This window comes from Bidens hawaiensis, unplaced genomic scaffold, assembly GCF_021521415.1.
Source record: "Bidens hawaiensis isolate Kalapana, Puna unplaced genomic scaffold, B.hawaiensis_p1.1 tig00001511_1, whole genome shotgun sequence".
Lineage (NCBI taxonomy): Eukaryota > Viridiplantae > Streptophyta > Magnoliopsida > Asterales > Asteraceae > Bidens > Bidens hawaiensis.
The window spans coordinates 3,457,491-3,473,738 of NW_027491085.1; the positions used below are offsets into that span (position 1 = coordinate 3,457,491).

General features: G+C 33.3%; 4 protein-coding genes across 4 annotated transcripts in view; 2 read left to right on the top strand and 2 right to left on the bottom strand.

Moving 5' to 3' along the window:
- LOC143583388 (pyrophosphate-energized vacuolar membrane proton pump 1) overlaps nt 1-16,248 on the top strand; it is a 148,073-nt gene that overhangs the window by 79,750 nt on the left and 52,075 nt on the right. The window lies entirely within an intron of this gene.
- Nucleotides 1,954-3,379, top strand: LOC143581997 (ethylene-responsive transcription factor ERF084-like). Its single transcript, XM_077064665.1, has 2 exons — nt 1,954-2,320; nt 2,952-3,379. The coding sequence occupies exons 1-2, from the start codon at nt 2,098-2,100 to the stop codon at nt 3,377-3,379; spliced, it is 651 nt and encodes a 216-aa protein (XP_076920780.1). The 5' UTR covers nt 1,954-2,097.
- Nucleotides 4,024-7,176, bottom strand: LOC143583359 (uncharacterized). Its single transcript, XM_077065680.1, has 5 exons — nt 6,855-7,176; nt 4,719-4,769; nt 4,573-4,635; nt 4,397-4,465; nt 4,024-4,317 (listed from the first exon to the last, which is right to left on the bottom strand). Exons 1-5 carry the CDS (start codon nt 7,167-7,169, stop codon nt 4,216-4,218), a joined length of 600 nt encoding a protein of 199 aa, XP_076921795.1. The 5' UTR covers nt 7,170-7,176; the 3' UTR covers nt 4,024-4,215.
- On the bottom strand, nt 9,633-11,765 carry LOC143583379 (UDP-glycosyltransferase 87A1-like). The gene is made up of 3 exons (XM_077065696.1): nt 11,497-11,765; nt 11,129-11,318; nt 9,633-10,511 (listed from the first exon to the last, which is right to left on the bottom strand). The coding sequence occupies exons 1-3, from the start codon at nt 11,758-11,760 to the stop codon at nt 9,712-9,714; spliced, it is 1,254 nt and encodes a 417-aa protein (XP_076921811.1). The 5' UTR covers nt 11,761-11,765; the 3' UTR covers nt 9,633-9,711.

Sequence of the window (16,248 nt, forward strand, 5' to 3'; positions counted from 1 at the left end):
TGTATCATACGAGTTATGTTCAAAATATTGTTTTTAAGTGTCTTAAACATACCGATTGTTGTTACCTATCAGTAACGAAACATAGCAAACTGAAAATGACTGAACAACACAACGATACCGGTAGGTATGCGGATTTGCTTTTTTTTTTTTTTTAATTATTATTATCTACAATCGTCACATGTTGTATACCTAAACGCATGAGTACAAATGCTCGTTATAAGTATTACTCAATACTAAAGTACAACATAATAGATAGTGGGTTTTTCACGTGTGAGATATTTTTTATTTATTTTTGCTCTATAATTACTTCTAAACATATTTCGTTTTTTTACAATCGTTTAAATATAGTGTTTTATAGAATTATGAATGTAATGTTGTGACACTTAAAATTTTATATGTTTCAATATACACGTCAAGTATAACTTTTATTTAAAGATTTCTATATACTTAAATATAATGTTTTATAGAATTCTGAATTTAATGTTTAACTTGATGCCCTTATTATTATTTTTTTACGACAAACACAAACAAAGTGCTTAGATATACTCTCATGGGAGTTCAGTATCGTAAAGCCTAATCCACTTAGAGATGTTTCACCCGAGCTTGGCCTTAAGCCCAATAATGTGAATTAAAAATCAAATGAATATAGTGACTTTATTTTCTCGTTTTTTTTTCTTTTCCAATGCTATAAGCATACAAAGTATAGCTATCGTATATGTAACTTAACGAAACAAACCAATATCTACTTGATGACCGGTAATTTACTAAATTCAAATAACCTATTTGGCAGAAAAGCTAGAAAGATTTGACTACGTCATGTTTACTTAAGTTGCATTAATGGCGGCTGGTACATGATCCGTGCGATGCACCACAGCAGTGGTACCTGAACCTCGTAAATCAAATAAAGCATCGTATTGCAAAGGGGTCTGTGGTTTGCATCCGATGGTCATATCTCCCCGTCCACAGGATATGTTGTGGTCATCCTCCCACCTGACCAAAATCGTCCTTGTATTTGAGACAATCTTTTCTTAATTTACGTCATCATCACGTTAACCTAGATCCTATGGCTCAGACAAGTACATGCAGTACCAAACTATCATTTTCACATACCACAAAATCTTTAATCAAACTTAAATTATTGGATAGAATCTATAATTTGTACCCGATATTAATATTACCGCTATAAATGGTTGGTGTGATACTTTGAACTTGATTTATTGAACTTGGTTGTATAAATGGTTATTTGGATTAAGTTAAACTGGCTTAATACATTAACAGCTAAATGAACACCACAACATGTAGTTAATTGTTAAGTTTATTTGGTTTATATATTTTTAAAATATGAAAATTTTAAAATTTTAATTTGTTAAATTTTTTTATTAAAATCTCAATATTTCATTAGGGTTGATGTCAAAATTTTATTGAGACAATATTAAATTAATGGGGTCAATCAAGATTAGATCGTAAATAGTCTATTAGAAAAAATAGTCATAGGGTGTAGTTGTGTCAATCATATCGTGTCAAGTAGACTAGTTGGAAGTGTTCAGCTTGAACACGTACACGACCTATACTTCTATTTTAGTAAAAATAAATAAATAAATAAAATTAACTCTAATCCACCAAGCTTAAAATTTGTGTAATCTAAACATAATAAATTTAACTCATTTATCTTAACGTGTAGTGATAGTCAAGTTGTAAACATGCTACTTGAGTTGGTGAGTTGTAAAAAAAGGGTTACACGGGTTAGTGGTTGAACCGATTAACTAAACACGTTAAGCATGTCATGACCCCGACTCATTTAATCTGATATCTCAATCTAAAACTCATTATGTTACGTCGAAACTGAAGCCCTTGTTCAATTACCAACTTATTTTTTAAGTCTAAATGATTATTTTATAACGCTATAACTAAAAAAATAATAAAAAAAAATAAAAGGCTGGTTATGAAATGCTTTTGGTACTCGGGTCTGGTGTATAAATATGCTGCTGGTACAATTAGGGAATCACTTTTTCTCATGCAAAGGCATTCGTCACGTTTGATATCCTACTGCAGCAACTGAACATAAGATTGTTACTGTTTCACTCCAACTTCCCAACTATGAACACTCAAAATCTTGAAAACCCATCAAGTATTAATCAAAACCTTGAATCTTTGTTTCCAGAAAATCCATTCATTTTGGATCAAAACCTTGAAAAACCATATTGGAAAACTGATGTTTTACCGGAATATAACCGACCTGTTGTACTGGAAGGCATCGCCGCCGTGGTTGGAGAACATATTCTGTTCGGAAAGAATACGACTAAGCTCGGTAAGTACAATAGTTAGCTGATTTTAGGCTCTTTCTATAGCTTGTTATTTGACTATTTGATATCCCATTTGTATTTAATTAATCGAGTTATATGGGTCTGTTGTACCTGTCGTGTAACACGTATAACATGTCCTTGTTGATGTTTGGATAAACAACATTTTTAGTTGTTCGTGTTGTGGACTCGTTTTGTAAACAAAACACGTTTTGACATGTCTACGAGTCAAAATAAGTCGTTGTTTGAGCCAAAATTTTAATATAAATAAATTATAAACGATTTTTAATATATATATTTTTTTAAGTTTTGTAGTTTATAAATTCTACAATATGTATCCATTAAAAATATTATATTTTGTTAGTATTGTTTTATATATATACATCAGCATATATAATTAAATACATAATATCTAAATCTTAATAATAAAAAAGTTGGTTCGTTGTTTTACAAGTTGGGCTCGAGCTTAACATTTTTGGCTTCATTGTTAAGTTGAACGAGTCATTTGGTTTGTAAACTAGCTGAGCCTGATCTCGAGTCCATCCTGGCTCGGCTCGGCACGGCACGTTTACATATAATAATAATAATAATAATAATAATAATGTCAAGAGAAAAGTTAAAGTAGAGGATTTGTATATTGACATATTGTAGTGGTGGATGATATGAAAGAAGACTCAAGGCTGAAGAATGAATATAATGTGGAGAAGAGTTACATAGGTGTAAGAAAGAGGCCATGGGGGCGGTGGTCTGCGGAGATACGCGACAAGATAGGGCGATGCAGGCACTGGCTGGGGACATTTGACACTGCTGAGGAAGCGGCTCGTGCATATGACGCAGCGGCTCGAAGATTAAGAGGAGCTCAAGCAAGAACCAACTTTGAGATACCGTCGTTGTTTCCACTTCCAACAACGACCCCTACATTGTCTTCTACTCGAGAAGTTAAAAAGAGGAAACATGTTGGTGCTTGTGGAATAAGTAAGTGTAATTCCGTGGATCAGTTGTTTGGTAATTCTGGCCCGAAAATGAGGAAGAATGTAAAGCTTGATTTGGATTTTGGTGTTAGTTCAGATTCTACTTAATTTGTATTTAGTACTAATTGAAGGTTTCTATTACTGTTTTCTTGAAAAAGAATTGTTACAACAATTGTGCCTTTTATGATGAGTTTATCCAATTTGAATGAAAAATAACTTGAGCAAGAAAAATTGGATCAGTTGGATAGTTGTTTGGTAATTCTGGCCCGAGAATGAGGAAAATGATCGCCTTTTTGACCAAGAAAATTTAACAGAACAAAAATAATATGCACCAGCCGGGCATAGAACCCAGGTTTGTACCATGGCAGGGTACTATTCTACCACTAGACCACTGGTGCTTTTGATTTTGAGGACCAGTAATATCTATATATTGCATACAATCTGGTAATCCAAACATAGATCTAAACCTTGAATCTTTGCTAGCATGGAAATACAAGTAACTTTCAATTATGTTAAAGAATAACATCTATTTTGAAGAATAACTTTTTTTTTTACATGCAGTGTTTGATTTAGTTGTCGCGACTATCACTCATTGAATGAGATACCAGCAAGCAGAGCTAACAAAACAAAATGTGGGCATTTCTCTTTTCACTCATTAGCAACAAGTAAACATATCTCCAATCACGAATGAAGTAAAAAAAAGGTTTCTTTAATAACATCCCAAAGTTAGTAGACTAAATCAGAAAACCCGTGATAAAAGAATATAATATTGAATTATAAAAGAGGTAATGTGATTTCTACGCTATCGTCCTCTAATATCTTTAATCGAATGTCAAAGAAATCATACGAACAACAAATGTGTTTTCTCTACTTACACTTTGATCTACCCATCAACGTTAGAACTTATTTTCTATTGCTGATAATAATATACTCTATGCCTAGTTTTAGCAATCGCCATCTGCTGGAATATTAAGATCAGGGAGCACAAAACTGTCGTTCTTCTCTTCTTCCGCAACCACCAACACTTGTTGCGGTTTCATATCATTCTGAAACCAAGATACAAATAGTTAGTGTGGTTATTTCGATCCATTTATTAATAACCGAGTAATTTTGTGTTTGTTATACCTTCATTTTCTTCAAGCTTTCATTCTCCTTTCTCTGTTTCTGACATGTGGCTTGTAAGGCTGCTAGTTGCTGCGTCACATTACAAACTAAATTAGTAAATTCAATACAAACAATATTTGATTTGTACCAAATAGGTCAAAGTTAAAGTCAACAGGCGTGCCACAAATTTTACTTACGCGTTTTAATTGCTTTCTTTCTTTTAGTAATGCAGCCTCGTCCTCTTTAAGTTCAGCCAATGTCTATAAATAAACCAAAAACATAAATATGATCACAAGCGATGACACGCATAAATCTTGAAGTGCAAATAAGAAGAAAGTGTTACCTTCTTTTTTCGTGGCCTCTTCGTGGGCGTTGTTTTATTAGCCCGAATAACCTGAAAAAACAAAAGGTATACACGATTAGGTTTTACGACTATGAATTTTTGATAACATTTTGTTAATTTAGAACTAGAAATAACTAAAAATACAAGATTTATGTTTTCCGCATGTCAAATAATATGTATAACTTCAGGCACAACATAAATAAAATTAACAAAATAAAATCTTTAAAACTTTGATTTCTCCGTACAGAAATGTTAAAGTACTTATATGCATATGTTTTGTCTTATTAGGTGTTACGTTTGTCTTGTACACGAAGAAACCAATGCTAGGCTGCTAGCTTGCTCACCAAGTCAAAGCCCATCCCAAGTTCCAACAAAAGAATCCATCTTACACTTTAAGAAAAATAACTTTATTGCCCAATTTATCCATAAAAATATAAAGGGTGTATACCAATTAATAATATGTTAGGAATTAGGAATGCACAAGAGTTATAGTAAGTTACAAATGTATTATGTAACTAAATATCCTCCTTTTGTTAAAATCCTAAAGAAAACAAAACGTATATAGCCTGATCTTTGTCTTACTCCTAAATAATCTATAACCAAGAATCTTTTGAGAACAAGTGGAAACTACAATGTTGATCCAACTATCTAGGCCAAGTTGACTTTTGACATTATACAAGTCTTTTAAACCCAAAATAACTCCAATGTACAGGGTTATTAATTACTATGTTAAATAATAATAATAATAATAATAATAATAATAATAATAATATAATTAATATATAAATAAACTAACATTTTCTAGTCTTAAAACAATTAGTTACTCCATTCATCAATAAAGAATGAAAGATTTAATAAGCAATTCTGATAAACAGTTCTAATAAACAATCTTTTAACACTTTTAAGACATCTTGTTATAATTTCAAAACTCAATAATACACATGTTTAAAAATTTCACATTTAGCATCTTAATGTAATCGTTTCTCTAAAAAAGAAATAAGAATATGTTGTTTAGGGAAAAGATTATGAATAGTATCAAGACAAGAATATTAATTGTTAAAAAAACCAACTATGAATTACATAGTATCCAAACAAGAATATGTATTTTAGGGAAAAAAATGATTTAACCTTGACATTCACGAACCATAAATTTGACCATTATTCAAGGGCTAGTGTAACGCACTCGTCTAAATGTATAAATAACGGACAATATCCAATCCGTTCAAAATGGGAAACATAACACACTCACTTTTTGACTATGTCAACGATGGTTTTTCTGGAATTAAATATTATTCCAATCACATGGATATAATGTTTAAACTTTAAAGTGACCCATATGACCAATAAACATGGACAAGTAGATGAAGTTACACACGAACTCCAATACCTCGCGACACACAGGATTGTTACCTAGTAAAGTTCACAACAACTCACACCAAAACACACGCAGACCATTAAACTTGACACGAAAAACACGTCATCATAATATCCACTAGCTAAATGACATAAATACCCCTAACTGTTTGCTATATTTATATGTTAGGTTAAGTGGCATGCCATTCGTCTTTTTCAACCAAATCTAGATGGCTATTGACTTTGACGGGTGGAGTGCACGAGTCATGAGTTTATGAACCACCAAGTATCAAACATACGAAAATTGACTGAAATACCCTTTTAGAAAAAGGGCATAATCGTAAAATGACTAGGAAAAAACGTGGAAATTCGAAGGAAAGTCACTTCAACTGCTTCAAAAGTAATTAAATATTTAAAAATTTATTTCCCATGACAAAAAAAACATGTAAAAAGGGTAATCCATAAAAGTATCTAGTAGGGGTAATTTGGTCAACGGTGTAATCAATGGCATCGAATTTGCACGCGACGAGATCTGTTTATGTACAGTTCGGTATCGGTGTTTACAGAATTTTTGCGTTCCTTGCATGGGATGAGGGTAAAATCGTAATTTAGCAAACCGAAAAACCGGTAAAGTGGGATGTGTGATCTGACAATATTCCTAAACAAGCAACCCGTAAAATAAGCTAGCCACTAGGGGTATTCCGGTCAAAAACATCAACCATGTAAACATTAACAAGTAAAAACATCGTATAGATTGCAAACAAGTTGATCAAAAAAACAAACCTTAGATCCTGAGATATCTAAGCCGTCGTGTAAAAAAGGTCGGCTTGACTCTTCCAAGCCGCCGCCGCTGACAGAAGTGGCGCCACTATACGACAGCGGCGTGGTGGGGCTAGCTCTAGTGGTGGACGGTTTGTTACCGGCGGGTGGTGGTGGTGGTCGTCGTGAGCGGCGTTGTCGGACTGTCCAGGTTTTAGGTGGCGGCTTGAGAAGAGCCGATGGTGGAGATGGTTGGCTGAGTTTGAGGAGGACGTGAGCCGCGAAGCCGGCGTCGTGGAAGGCTGAGTTGAGCCAGTTATCGCCGTCATTGTTGGTCATGGTGTGGGTGTGGGTGTGGGTGTGGGTGTGGGTGTGGGTAGAGAGGGAGGATGGTGGCAGAGAGAAAGTAGGGGAAGTAATAATATTAATAATGGGTGGGAGGGTGGGCTTTATATGTATTAATTATCATGAATATTATTATATGTGTGAGTGTGTGTATAGATGGTATTTGTTGGTGCAGGAACGAATGGGTGGAGCTTGGTGTGATGACGGGGGTGGGACCCGCAGGGGGTTGAGACGTGGAACTGACCGCCCATCTGGCTTTACTTGGGGTGGAATTCTGTAACTTCTATTTTTACTATAATTGAATCAACTTGACTTTTATGTGCATAAACTTATGTTACATAGGGTTTTTAACCTTTTTATATTTAAGGTAATAATGTATCTTTTTCTAAATGTGTATGTTTCTTATTAATCTTCAATGTTATCTTTCAATGTTATCTTTTGGTTTTAATCGTTGCCGGTCTCAAATAACAGATTGATTGATAATGATCTCACATTTTATTATATTTGTTCCTAACTGTCCGCTACTTACATGCTTCTAACGACATTACTTACACTTTGTCGGGAAAACATTTTGGTTGTAAAAACAATGATCCCACCTTTTATTATATTTGTTCTGAACGGTCCTCGACTAACATATTCTAACGACGTTATTTGCACTTTTATGGAAAAACGTTTTGGCTGTAAAAATAATGATCCCACGTTTTATCATATTTGTTTCCGACGGCCCGCGACTAACATATTCTAACGACGTTACTTGCACTTTGACGGAAAAACGTATTGCTGGAAAACTCACATTTTTTCCGAAAAACTCAACATTTTCGTCCCAAACAACTTTGTAACCTTGGATAAGATCTTTAGAAACTTTTTTCTAGTAAAATCCCCAATAATTGAGATCTTCGGAACCATATACCATAATATTGTCGGAATTGGTTGGTGGTGCTCAAGTGGTGGTGGTTGGTTAGTGCTGAGTAGAGGTGAGCGTATTAACCGTTAACCGAACCATAACCACCATAATCGATCCGATTTTACCCGATAACCGACATAGCTGGTGGATCAGTTTAATGAATTTTCAAAAACCGCCAAATTTGGGTCGAATTTTGGTTAAAGATAATTCCAAATCCGCCATAAACGAAACACCCCATTTATATAACTGTTAATCAAGAAATAGGGGTTATGAAAATTGGAATTAGTGCATGAGTAGGACATTTATAACTCTTTAACTTCAATAGACGTTTCGTAGTACGTGGTATGTAGCCTATATCTCTACACTTACACCTATTAGGATTTAGGCCAATCATATTAGTGATTATGATTATAGGATACCATGTTCATTCAATCTTCCAAAATTAATTGTTTGTGCGGAATTGCCAATTATCGGCCATTTCTACTCTTCAAAATATCAATTAGCATATATTACATAATTGCACCAAAAAAAATGATACATTCTAACTCCACAATTTTGGTTAGCGACTATACACTATTCACAATCATGGCATTTTTTAAAATATTTGGTACAATTATATTCAAGGTTTTATGCCCAATTATATTCACGATTAATCGAACCATAACTGACTCGTTATAACCTTCAAAAGCGATTAACCAAAACTGTCACAACGGATTGGTTATGGTTATGAGTTTGGCAAAAAAAAAAAATCGCCCCAAACCGCCTCGTGGACACCCTAGTGGTGATAATTAGTTGGCGGTGGTGGTGGCGGTGTTCAGGTTGTGTTTTCAGGCCAAAAAATGTGACTTTTTTTGACCAAAAGTGTTATTCCGGTGACCTGCAAGTAACAACGTTATGACACTATTAGTTGCGGCCCGTTAGAAACAAATGTATTAAATGATGAGGTCGTCAGCAACCAATTTATTAGTTGGGACCGACAACGACCAAAAGATGATAGTTGACATTAATAAAAAGTAGTACACCATTTATATATAACGATGTAAGGTTAAAAGTTTGTTTATATAGGTTTTATTAACGACGGGAAATATATTAAATTATAAAAAAAAAACTTCTAGCAAAGTAAATATAAGTCATTTCCAGGTTGATGTGATTGTATGTGATTATTATGTAAAATAGAAGGTTAAATGCTCAATTTTTTAAATTTACAAGCAAACTGATTAGGTGAAAAACTTAACTTACGAAATTAAATTACACTTATAAGGATTTTCTAAAGGATGGAAAATTCGCCTTACACTTACCCATAATTACATCATTACATCATTTTAAGTAGCTGTTATGTGCTTATGTTTATAGTATTGCTTCGTTTTAACTTTTAAAATCCTAAACCCTACACATTAAAGAATGAGGTAATGCCCAAAAAGGAAAAAAAAAAAACATAACATTTGGTCAAAAAAGCACATTGACAATATCATAGGTTCTTCAATGGCAACATCATTGATATTAATATAGCAAATTACCCGAATCAACGTAATTAAGCAACTTCAGTTTCTTTCTATTTCCTCGCATAACAAGGATCCATAAACGTTGATTGAAATTCTAATCATACAATTAATAATCCTAAACGTAACCAATTTAGTTCATTGCAATATCTCTAACAAAAGCATCAAGATCTTGTTCAACAGATCCACCTTCACCAACACTTTCTTGACAAATTCTGGCAAAAGCCTTCGCCGTTTCCGTTATCTTGATCCTCACACCACTCTTTAAATCCATAAAATCTCTTACAATCTTCCAATCTTTGACTATCATTTTACTGTTGAGTGGTTGGTCAAGCGCTATAGGAAACGTCAACATCGGTACACCCAAACAAAAGCTCTCCTTCACCGAATTCCACCCGCAATGCGTCCAAAACCCCCCTATTGAAGAATGTGACAAAACCCTTAGTTGGTCACACCATTCCACCACCATCCCATTCTTCCCACAAATTTCTTTGAGATATGAGACTTCTCCTCTAGCCACCCACAAAAAGCAAACACCACTTTGGGTTAACCCGAATGCGATTTCGGCCATTTCAGCACGTGAAACCGACATGAAACTACCCAAAGACACATACAAGACGGTTCTTGGTGGTTTGGAGTCTAACCAGTTTAAGTAAATGGGTTGGTCTGGTGAGGGGTTGGGTTCGATTTGGGGGTACGGTATGTTTGGCCCGGTTATGTAAATGGGCATATGTAACATGGCTCGAAGGCAATCAATGGTTTTAGATTCTAACTCGTACATGGTTGATATAAGGACATAATTTGCTTTTATACCAAAGAGTTTGGGCATAATGTCCTTAAAAATCTCACCACGGCTATGAAAGCTCGATGGAAGGTCTGCCATTGTTAATGAAGATAATCCAGGAATATAATCTATGATCTCCTTTCCTCTTTCTGTTCAAAGAAATGAAAATATCATGCTTGTTCTAGACATCTATTATTACTATTTTTATGAAATTGACCCTGACATGATATATAGGATGACGTAGCCCGTAGGGATGACAAATGAACCTGAACCCAAGGAGCAAACCAAAACATTCGGGACATATATTCGGTAACGGATTATTTTAAAAACATTTACGGGCACGAGACAGGTATGGTTCCAACTAGGGGTGCTCATCGGGTCAACCCGATCGGGTTTTGGGTTAATTGGGTCGGGTTAGTCGGGTTTTTCTTAAAAGATATTTAAACCAAAACCCGACCCTTTTAAGGTCCAGGTTAGTCGGGTTCGGGTTATTCGGGTTACGGGTTAGTCGGGTCGACTATGTTACTTTATAATTTGAAGTTGATTTTTATGTTTGTAACTCATTTTCAATTTCTTTCACAAGTAATTATCTTATAATTACATATAGGCTTGTAAACGAACCGAACGGATATGAACAAAGGCATGCCCGTGTTGGTTCGTTTAATTATAAACGAATACGATCACGAACACTTAATCAAACAAATATTATAATTATAAATTTATAATATACAAAATAATGATAAAAGTCATAGTCGAAGTAATTAACCTGATACGTCCGCGTAAAGGTGATGATGTGATTCCAAAAGATCCACATAATGCACCACGGAATACGTGGAAGCACTCATCGGCCAAAATGCTGCTATGGGAATATTCCTTGTGTTAGCCGCCTCAAACGGCCACCGCATAACTGCATCCGCTATTATGAGTTTCACCGAAGACTCAATCCGATCAAGCACCTGTTGAACAGTTGTTCATGTAAGTTATTGAAAACATGAATAATAATAAACTTATAAAACAGTGTACCAGAGTATGATAGTGTATAATTAATATTTTAATATAATATTATATAAATAAATATAATGGTCACATATAAATAAATAAATAAACAGACATTAATATTTATTCTTACTACACCTCCATAAACGGTCGTTCCATTTTTGTTTGAACGGCCGTCATGAACGCCAGATTGAGCTCAGACGGGAGGACATTCGGAATAGTGACGAACCGGATATTGTGATCCTGCTCCGGTTCTGGATTAAGTAACCCGAGCCACTCCTCAGTGACGACAACGGTGAAGGTGGTGGTGTGATTTAATCGAGACGAGAGCAGGCGGCAGAGGTTGAGGAGAGGGTTTATGTGGCCTCTGCCGGGATACGGATCTACCACTACTTGATTCATATAATAAATTAATTACTGTCCGACGTTGATGATATTGATCAGAAATGGTATGGTGATCGAGTGACAATTAAGTTAAAGTTGTATATATGAGACTACGAGAGATCTAGCACTACTTGACACTATCTCTGGCCTCCATAGTCCGTCCATTTTATGCTTCGAAAGTCAATAAAATTGGGCGACCAAGTGGGTACCCTGACCGTAAGTTAGTTGTCAGAAAAAAGTAGCAAGGCCTTCAATTACTTTGTTAAAATATGGGTTAAGTTATTCTTAAAAAGAGATTAAAAATATAAGTTATGAGAAGGATTTATAATCACGTAAAAAAACCCTTTAAAAAATAAATAAATAAATCATAATTTAAAATTTAATAGAAAGGCAAAAAAGGTTAAAAACACAAAAATATTTCCACCGTCTTTCTCGTTTTCTTAAAAAACACACACAATGGTAAGTGAAAAAAGTCTTTTTGTTTATCATTGTGTTTTGTGTTTATTTTCGTCATTGATGGTGTCTTTTTCCTTGACATTGTGCCTTTTTTTCTTTATATTGTGTTATATTATTCAACATTGTGTTATATATCGTTTGCCATTGTGTTATATTTTGTGATCTATTGTGTTTTTTAGTTATAATTGTGTCTTTTGTTCATTTTTATCATTGTGTCTTTCATCTCGGCATTGTGTCTATTCGTCAATTCTTTTTTGGTATTTTATTTTGAACGAGAATGATGGTGGAAACATTTTAGTTTTTTTAATTTTTTTCATTTTTTTATATATATTTTGAGTTATGATTTTTTTATTATTTTTTTTAAATTTATTTTTAAAGGGTTTTTTGTGTGGTCACAAATCCTTCTTACACTTCTTATTTTTCTCTCCCTTTATTTTTTAACTTTACCCTTAAATTATATTGCATGAACTTTATTTTATTGGTTTGGTTGTATATATTTCTAAGGTAAAGTTAAAATATAAATGGGACAAAAATGAGAAACGCGAGAAAGATTTTTAACCACAAAAATAACCTTTACAGATAAATTAAAAAATAATAAAAAAAATCATAACTCAATACATAAATAGAAAACGTAAAAAATAAAAAAAAAACTAAAATGTTTCCGCCATCGTTCACGTTAAAAAAAAATATAAAAAAATTGACGAAAAAAACAATGCCAAGATCAAAGACACAATAACGAAAATGAACAAAAGACACAATTATAACTAAAAAAGACACAATATATCGCAAAATATAACACAATGCCAAACAAAATATAACACAATGTTGAGTAATATATCACAATATAAAGAAAAAAGACACAATGTAAAGGAAAAAAAACACAATCAATGATGAAAATAAACACAAAACACAATACTAAACAAAAAGACAGAACGACTTTTTTACTTACCATTGTGTTTTTTTACGAGAACGAAAAATACGGTGGAAACATTTTTTTGTTTTTATTTTTTTGTTTTTTTATTAAATTTTGAGTTATGATTTTTTATCTTTTTAAAGATTTTTTTATGTGCCTACAAATCCTTCTTATACTTCTCATTTTTATTCTCCTTTGTAGAATAACTTGACACTATATTTCTATATCAAATGCAAAACGGAGCATTATCTTTACTATATATAATGCATGAGTGAAGGACCTCTTAAATTTTAAGAGGTACAATCACTATTGCATAATAAACAATTATTAATGCATACAAATTTGAAATTTTAGGGGTAATATAGTATTTTGGACATGTTGACGGTTAAGAATATTTGTTTTAGAAAATAGTTACAAATATAGTCCTTCAACTTCAACAAAACTTTGTTAATTTATAAAGTAGTTACACATAAACCCCTAATCTTTACCCATTTATTTGACAAATTCATTTAAAATTTTTATTTCTTCGATATCTTTTTATATATTATGTTTAAAAAAAACGAACTTACCGTTGCAATGTGCTTATTTTTGTTGACGTTTCAATGTAAATTTTATTTTATTTTGATGTGTTTATTATAATGTACAAGTCAATTAAGCATAAGAGTACAACTCAAATATGCAATTATGAACCTAAAATATAATTACAAATTTAACCCTTTAACTATACTCAACTTTTGTAAATTTAATTAATAATTACTTTTCCATCCCCTTAAGTTTACCCATATATTCAACTATTTTCCTTTTTCTTCTTTTTTTCTTTTATATCTTTGAATATAATAAGTTTTAATAAATTTCAAACATACAATCAGGACGTGTTTATTTTTGTTGACGTCTCTATGTATGATTTACTAAATATCGATGTCCGTATTATAAGCAAAATGATTTCGTGACATTTAAAAAAAATATCAATTTTGGTTCAAGTCAAAATGCACAGCAAAATGATTTTTGATCATTTTTATCTGTTTTTTATTTTTTCGAGTCAACGATTGAGGACTTTGACAGGTCAAAACATGTTCGAGTTATAACGAGATATAAGCCAAATGAGTTTAGATCATTGTAAAAAAAAGCTTAAAATTTCGAAAACCAGTTATACATTAATTTATTCATAATACACGTTTTAACACCGATTACACATCCGATGACATGTTTACATGCATTCTCCGCCGCATCACGCGGGCACACGGCTAGTCTTAAAAGATATATTACAATTATAAAATGGAAGACTGAGCAATTCAAATTTAAACTATATTTTTTTAATTAAACTTCATCAAGAAAAATATAATCCTATTTAATTCAAGAAAACGTAATAAAAAAAATACCAAAGTTCATTAAATTATTTTTACTCGTAGCGTAGAGAACTTCTTTTATATATAAAGTAGGTTTTTTTAATTCAAAAGTTATTTTTAATACAATGAAAACTAATAGTAATATTTACCCAATGGCCAGGAACATGATGGATGACCCGGATGTCTCAGGTTCGAATCCTGATTCAGACCGGATTTTACCAGAGCATTAAAACATGTCGTGCCTACGTACGGGGTGAGCCAACTGGGTTTTATCGGGAACGCCAAGCCAAACTCGGATGCCAGCGTGGATCCCGATCATGTCAACATAGTTGGCCTGAGTGGGGTGGCGGGGCACGACGTGTTCGCGCAGTGAGATAACTTAACTGTGAAAGTTACCGTTCGACAAAAAAAATAAGAAAATAGTCTGGTTGGGTTATGAATAAGAATGAAAATTTAAGTTTGGTTGGGTTGTTTAGATGAACGAAGGAAAAATTATTTCTTTTTAGTAAAAGTGGAGTTGAGTTGTCAATGAGAGTGATGTTATAGGGTGAGGTTGTGAGTGATTGTGAGTGTAAGTTATAGGATGGAGAGAGAAATTTAATGGTTTTTTGTAAATTTGAGGAAACATTGTTTATCCCTATTTATTTTTTAATATTTGTTGGATTGTTTGTGAATAGAGGAGAAAAAAAACTGTAATGATAAATGTATAACAAATATTATTTAATTGAACAAGTGAGAGGATTATAATATTTTTTAATGTAATTATAGAGATAGAAATGAAAAACGAGCTGAAATATACACCTACATCAATCTAGACTCTAGTGATTACAAATAATTAGAATTTTAACTATATTGAGTCACATCCTTATACGGTTGAATATGATTGGTGGTCATGGTCTTGCGTTGAGTAATTCCTACGTTTTGCACAATAAATATCTAATTTATGAGTTACATAGAAAATTTATTAAATAAAAAGTTGAAGTACCAATCATGAGATCATGCCAAGGATGGGAAGTAGTTGAGCTGCTCCTCATGCATGAAAGTGTTCCTTCATTAAGGCTGTCCGTTGTGGACATGCTACCGCCAAAGCCATCCACCACTGCGAGCCACCACACGGGGTGTCGTGAGCGAGCCCACGCCAGCTCACTGGCTTGGGCTAAAGTGACCGTTTTACAAGGGAATGTGTAATTTGACAGCTGGCTTGGTAAAATAAAAATTTTTATTTTTAGAATTTTAACCTACATAAACCCCAACAATTACCTTTAACAAATTACAAACACTCTTAATTCTCTCGACACTACTTCTAAAACAATATACTCCAAATTCTCATCTACAATTTTTAAAAATTATTGATCAATGAGGTAGTTGTTATCGACCAGAAATGTCGTATGGTCAAGACAACTATGCGGTGTTTGCCGCTACAGAGGTGGAACAAAACTTGGTCAAATGCCACCACCGTCTCCCGACTTTTTTGTTCCGGAGACACAAGAGGCTCGTACCCAAGCCGCTAAGGGCAAACGAGCCCAAAAAGAGAACCAAGGAGGGGCGGGAGGCTTGAGCTGAGGAACTCATTCCAAAAAGAAAAATAACTCATTGGACAAAAGATGAGAAAAATGCTTTGTGTCATGCCTGGGTTGAAATATCCGAAGATCGAAAAGCATGTATTTTTAAAATTGGGAAAATCCCCAAAATAAGCGTTTATGAATACGTTTTTCAGGTTTTAGGTTTCATTTACAACAAATTCTCAAAATAGGTATTATAAACTAGTCGTGACGAATAGTTTATGATTAA

Bases quoted from the DNA above. Each gene is read 5' to 3' on its own strand.
- LOC143583359 (XM_077065680.1), bottom strand. From the start codon at position 7,169: ATGACCAACAATGACGGCGATAACTGGCTCAACTCAGCCTTCCACGAC. The intron at 4,636-4,718 runs GTAACACTTTCT...GTTTATTTATAG, and splicing joins AGAGGCCACGAAAAAAGAAG to ACATTGGCTGAACTTAAAGA. The intron at 4,318-4,396 runs GTATAACAAACA...TCTTGGTTTCAG, and splicing joins AAAGCTTGAAGAAAATGAAG to AATGATATGAAACCGCAACA.
- LOC143583379 (XM_077065696.1), bottom strand. From the start codon at position 11,760: ATGAATCAAGTAGTGGTAGATCCGTATCCCGGCAGAGGCCACATAAAC. The intron at 11,319-11,496 runs GTGTAGTAAGAA...ACTGTTCAACAG, and splicing joins TGGAACGACCGTTTATGGAG to GTGCTTGATCGGATTGAGTC. The intron at 10,512-11,128 runs GTTAATTACTTC...TTCTTTGAACAG, and splicing joins CCTTTACGCGGACGTATCAG to AAAGAGGAAAGGAGATCATA.
- LOC143581997 (XM_077064665.1), top strand. From the start codon at position 2,098: ATGAACACTCAAAATCTTGAAAACCCATCAAGTATTAATCAAAACCTT. The intron at 2,321-2,951 runs GTTAGCTGATTT...GACATATTGTAG, and splicing joins TAAGCTCGGTAAGTACAATA to TGGTGGATGATATGAAAGAA.